This window comes from Rhinopithecus bieti, unplaced genomic scaffold (assembly GCF_001698545.2).
Source record: "Rhinopithecus bieti isolate Rb0 unplaced genomic scaffold, ASM169854v2 scaffold_33432, whole genome shotgun sequence".
NCBI classification, from domain to species: Eukaryota; Metazoa; Chordata; class Mammalia; order Primates; family Cercopithecidae; genus Rhinopithecus; species Rhinopithecus bieti.
Genome location: NW_016814481.1, coordinates 1,117,378 through 1,121,781, shown reverse-complemented (window position 1 = coordinate 1,121,781; position 4,404 = coordinate 1,117,378). Strand labels below are relative to the sequence as shown.

The window sequence follows — 4,404 nt, the reverse complement described above, 5'->3', positions numbered from 1 at the left end:
TTTTTTTTTTTTTTTTTTGAGACAGACTGTCACTCTCTCGTCCAGGCTAGAGTGCAGTGGCATGATCTCAGCTCACTGCAACCTCTGCCTCCAAATAGCTGAGATTACAGGTGTGTGCCACAGCACCCGGCTCAATTTTGTATTTTTAGTAGAGACGAGGTTTCTCCATGTTGGCCAGGCTGGTCTCGAACTCCTGACCTCAAGCGATCCAGCCACCTCAGTCTACCAAAGTGCTCAATTACAGGCGTGAGCCACCATGCCCAGCCAAAGCTCCCCCTTCTTTCTGGGAGAGAAAAGGATTAAAAGTATGGTAGAGCATATTCTCCAGTCCAAGCCTTGGGCTTCAGGCTGTGCCTAGCTTCCTGAAACAAAAGCGCTCACCCCCAGGGTGCTCAGAGGCCTACTTTATCTGACTGTTAACTAGCAAAACTAAACCAGCTACATTTTGCAAAATGCCATATGGATGTTCCAAACTGCATGTTTCAAGCTTGACGTGGTGGCTTTTTTTTTTTTTTTTTTTTTTGAAACAGGGTCTCTGTTGCCAAGGCTGGAGTGCAGTGGCCTGATTTCTGGCCTCACTGCAGCCTCAACCTCTTGGGCTCAAGCCATCCTCCTGCCTCAGCCTCCCGATTAGCTGAGACTACAGTAGTGGGACTACAGGTTTAGACACAGAGTTTGAGAGGGGAATCCATATCAGAACTTTATTCTAGAATGAAAACGTAAATGACATTATTAGAGATTATTGAATACAAACCTCCTCATTCTTGATACCATGTCAAAACTTACAGGATTTCTGGGTTAAAGGCTTCTAAGGGGCCAGGTGCAGGGGCTCACGCCTGTAATCCCAGGACTTTGGGAGGCCAAGGTGGGTGGATCACCTGAGGTCGGGAGTTCAAGACCAGCCTGACCAACATGGAGAAACCCCGTCTTTACTAAAAATAAAAAATTAGCCGGGCGTGGTGGCTCATGCCCGTAATTCCAGCCCCTCGGGAGGCTGAGGCAGGAGAATCACTTGAACCTGCGAGGTGGAGGTTGCAGTGAGCTGAGATCGCGCCATTGCACTCCAGCCTGGGCAACAAGAGTGAAACTCCGTCTAAAAACAAAACACAAAAAAACAAAGGCTTCAAAGGATTGTGGGTAAATTTCCAAAAATAATAGCAATAAAGGGGGCAGGAGATAGAGGCAGTAATATTCGACTTGTGAATAAAAACAAACAGCCAAGCATGCTAGCTCACATCTGTAATCCCACTACTTTGGGAGGCCGAGGCGGGGAATCACTTGAGGTCAGGAGTTTGACGCCAGCCTGGCCAACATGGTGAAACCCCCGTCTCTACTAAAAATACAAAAAATTAGCCGGGCATGGTGGCAGGCACCTGTAATCCTAGCTATTTGGGAGGCTGTGGCAGGAGAATCGCTTAAACCCAGAAGGCGGAGGTTGCAGTGGGCCAAGATTGTGCCATTGCACTCCAGCCCAGGCAATAAGACCGAAACTCTGTCTCCAGAAGAAAAAAAAAAATTCTTTCTACGTATCCAGGGTATCTAGAGTAGTCAATTCATTGAGACGGAAAGTAGAATGGTGGTTGCCAGAGGTGGCGGTGAAGAGGAATGGGGAATTAGTATTTAATGGCTACACCTTCTGTTTTGCAAGATGCAAAGAGTTCTGGAGATGGGCGGTGGGGGTGGTTGCACAACAACGTGAATGTTCTTAATGCCACTGAACTGTACTCTTAAACATAGTTAAGTTGGTAACTTTTATGTGTATTTTGCCAGAATTTTTTAAATTGGAGGGGAAGTGAGAAACAAGAAATCGCTCGACCTGCTGTTTTTCGTTTGAGGACCAGCATGGCATAGTGGCTAGGAACTAAGACCTTGGCGTCCTGAGTTCCCCTATCTGTTTTGCATTTACTAGCAAGGGGCCTCTGAACAAGTCACTTGATATCTCTGAGACTTTATTCATCCTTACAAACAGAAGTAATAATAGTTCTTATACAAGGTAACAGAATCTCACCAGCACAACAGTAAGCACTTGCTAAATTGTTCTTATTTTGAATTCTGGTAACAAATTTTATTATTTGATGATAGTTACTTAAAAGTCAGCAATAATTCAAGGACAATTGGTTGAATTATTAATATTATATTATCATCTAGGGCGATAAGCACATCAAAAGGCTTCGTTTTAGGGGAAAAAGTGACCTAAGTTAGGAGTCAGAAGACATGGGCTTCAAGAGTGGCTGTGGGTGGTAGAAGATTTCTCCTTGATGACACACAAGGGTTGACGGAGATGACCTTAGATAACCAGAAAGCAGGATAGGCTTCGCTGCTCTGCGAAAGCCAGCAGTGGAGCTGCACCTCCCTCACCGCCTAAGTCTCCCGGGAACGTCCCGGGCGAGGGAAGGGGTCCAAAGGTCGTACATAAAAAGACTGATTGCAAAGCCCCTTCCTACGCTGGTGGCGGCGGCGTGGCGCAAGATTTGTGCAACACTCCCTCGGATTGGGAGCAAGGGTCCCGCACCTTCGTGGCTCCCATGACAAAGTCTGCAACTCAGCCCGCTGGGGGAGCTACAAGGAACCTGCAAGCGTCCCAGCCCCTGCAGAGACCCCCCCAAAAAAAAGCACCCCCAAAACAGCCTGGGTTGCAGATTTATAAATACCTCCTCCGCACATGCGCATTGGAATTTACGAGTGGCCCGGGGCGCAACGCTTGTCCACTGCGCCTGCGCCGTCCGACTCTTCCTTCGGGGCACAGGACCAGAAAGTGGGGTCCCGTGGTCCCGCAAAGAAGGAAAAACAATGGGTCAGCAGTGGCCACACGATCCCTGTTTCTCGCTTCTTACCTCGTAGTGCTTCATGGCTCCCTCCCACGGCGGCTACCGCTCCGCGGCTGCTGCTGCCGAACTGCGCGGCACAGCACAGGATACCTAGAGCTCTCGCGACCGCTGCGCTAGACTAAACACGACTCTGCGTCCGCCCCGCCCCTCCCGGCCGCGCGCGCCCCGTCGGCCAATCAGGCCACGAGGCGCCCACCTTAGCCCCTGCTCCTTGGGGCCGGTCCGAACCAAGACTAGGGCTAGCACCAGGCGATTGACCAATCAGCTTGCGAGAGCCACCGAAAGGGGCGTAGCGCCTGTAGGAGGGGCTAAAGAGAAGGGGCTTGACCATCCGCCAATCCAAAGGAGGCCTCTGCGCCGCGCGTCCCTTTGCCACGCCCCCTGATGGCGTCGCTGTGGAAACCAAGGTAAGCGACCGTTAGGCCAGACGGGGAGGCGGGGCAAGAAGTTGAGTGACAGGCAAGGCAGCATCCCCATGACAGGCGGCGCCGACGGGGTAAATTCTGAGGTGGGAGGCTCCCGGGGTACAGCGGGAACAGCAGGAGAGGGCTAGGGACTGGGGTCGCGGGCTGTGGAGTCTGGATGGCGATGCCACTACGGGAGGAGACTCTTGAGTGGAAGGGAAGGAAGGGGGAAATGGGGTGGCGAAAAGCTCCCCATTTGGAAACCCCCAACCTGCAATCTTGAGCCCCAGCCCCATTCTGGGGTGGCTTCACTGCCGTTTTAATGAAAGCCCCGCCCCACTTTGTTTTTTTGTTTTGTTTTGTTTTTGAAACACTTTCATTGTGTCCCCCAAGCTGGAGTGCAGTGGCACAACGACGGCTGACCGCAACCTCCGCCTCCTAGGTTCAAGCGATTGTCATGCCTCAGCCTCCCGTGTAGCTGAGATTACAGGCGCCCGCCACCACGCCCGGCTAATTTTTGTATTTTTTTAGTAGAGAGGGGTTTCGCCATGTTGGCCATGCTGGTCTTGAATTCCTGACCTCAGGTGATCCTCCCACCTTAGCCTCCCAAAGTGCTGGGATTACAGGGGTGAGCCACCGCGGCCGGCCCCCTCCCCACTTTGCTCCGCCCTATGGACAGGGGAACTACATTTGTCTCTGCTTGACTTGGTCCAGAATGCTGTCTAGTGGCTCCAGGGGGCCACTGAGCCCTTGAAATGGGGCTGGTCTAGGCCAGGCACGGTGGCTCACGCCTGTAATCCCAGCACCTTGGGAGGCCAAGGGGGGCATATCACCAGGTGAGGAGTTGGAGACCAGCATGACCAATATGGTGAAACCCCGTCTCTACTGAAAATACAAAAATTGGCTGGGCGCAGTGGCTCAAGCCTGTAATCTCAGCACTCTGGGAGGCCGAGACGGGAGGATCACGAGATCAGGAGATTGAGACCATCCTGGCTAACACAGTGAAACCCCGTCTCTACCAAAAAATACAAAAAAACTAGTCGGGCGAGATGGCAGGCGCCACCTAGTCCCAGCTACTTGGGAGGGTGAGGCAGGAGAATGGCGTGAACCCGGGAGGCGGAGCTTGCAGTGAGCTGAGATCCCACCACTGCACTCCAGCCTGGGCGACAAAG

At 52.0% G+C, this 4,404-nt stretch overlaps 1 protein-coding gene and 1 long non-coding RNA gene across 8 annotated transcripts in view; one reads left to right on the top strand and one right to left on the bottom strand.

The window, feature by feature from the left end:
* Nucleotides 1-4,404, bottom strand: part of TECR (trans-2,3-enoyl-CoA reductase) — a 37,526-nt gene that overhangs the window by 32,323 nt on the left and 799 nt on the right. The window contains exon 1 of one of the 5 annotated variants that reach the window (XM_017851237.1): nucleotides 2,835-3,099. The exons of 1 other annotated variant lie outside the window; for it this stretch is intronic. Coding sequence is in view for 2 of the 4 variants with exons in the window: in XM_017851239.1 (XP_017706728.1) it covers nucleotides 2,835-2,849 (15 nt within the window). In the remaining 2 variants the exon portion in view is untranslated. Of the gene's footprint in view, nucleotides 1-2,834; nucleotides 3,100-4,404 lie in introns of those variants that run through there. 3 more of the 5 variants (XM_017851239.1, XM_017851240.1, XM_017851241.1) reach the window with 3 other exon arrangements.
* Nucleotides 3,224-4,404, top strand: part of LOC108514776 (uncharacterized) — an 11,743-nt gene continuing 10,562 nt past the window's right edge. For 2 of the 3 annotated variants that reach the window (XR_001881331.1, XR_001881329.1), the window contains exon 1: nucleotides 3,238-3,324. This is a non-coding gene — a long non-coding RNA (uncharacterized LOC108514776). Of the gene's footprint in view, nucleotides 3,337-4,404 lie in introns of all 3 variants that reach the window. The other variant, XR_001881330.1, reaches the window with a different exon arrangement.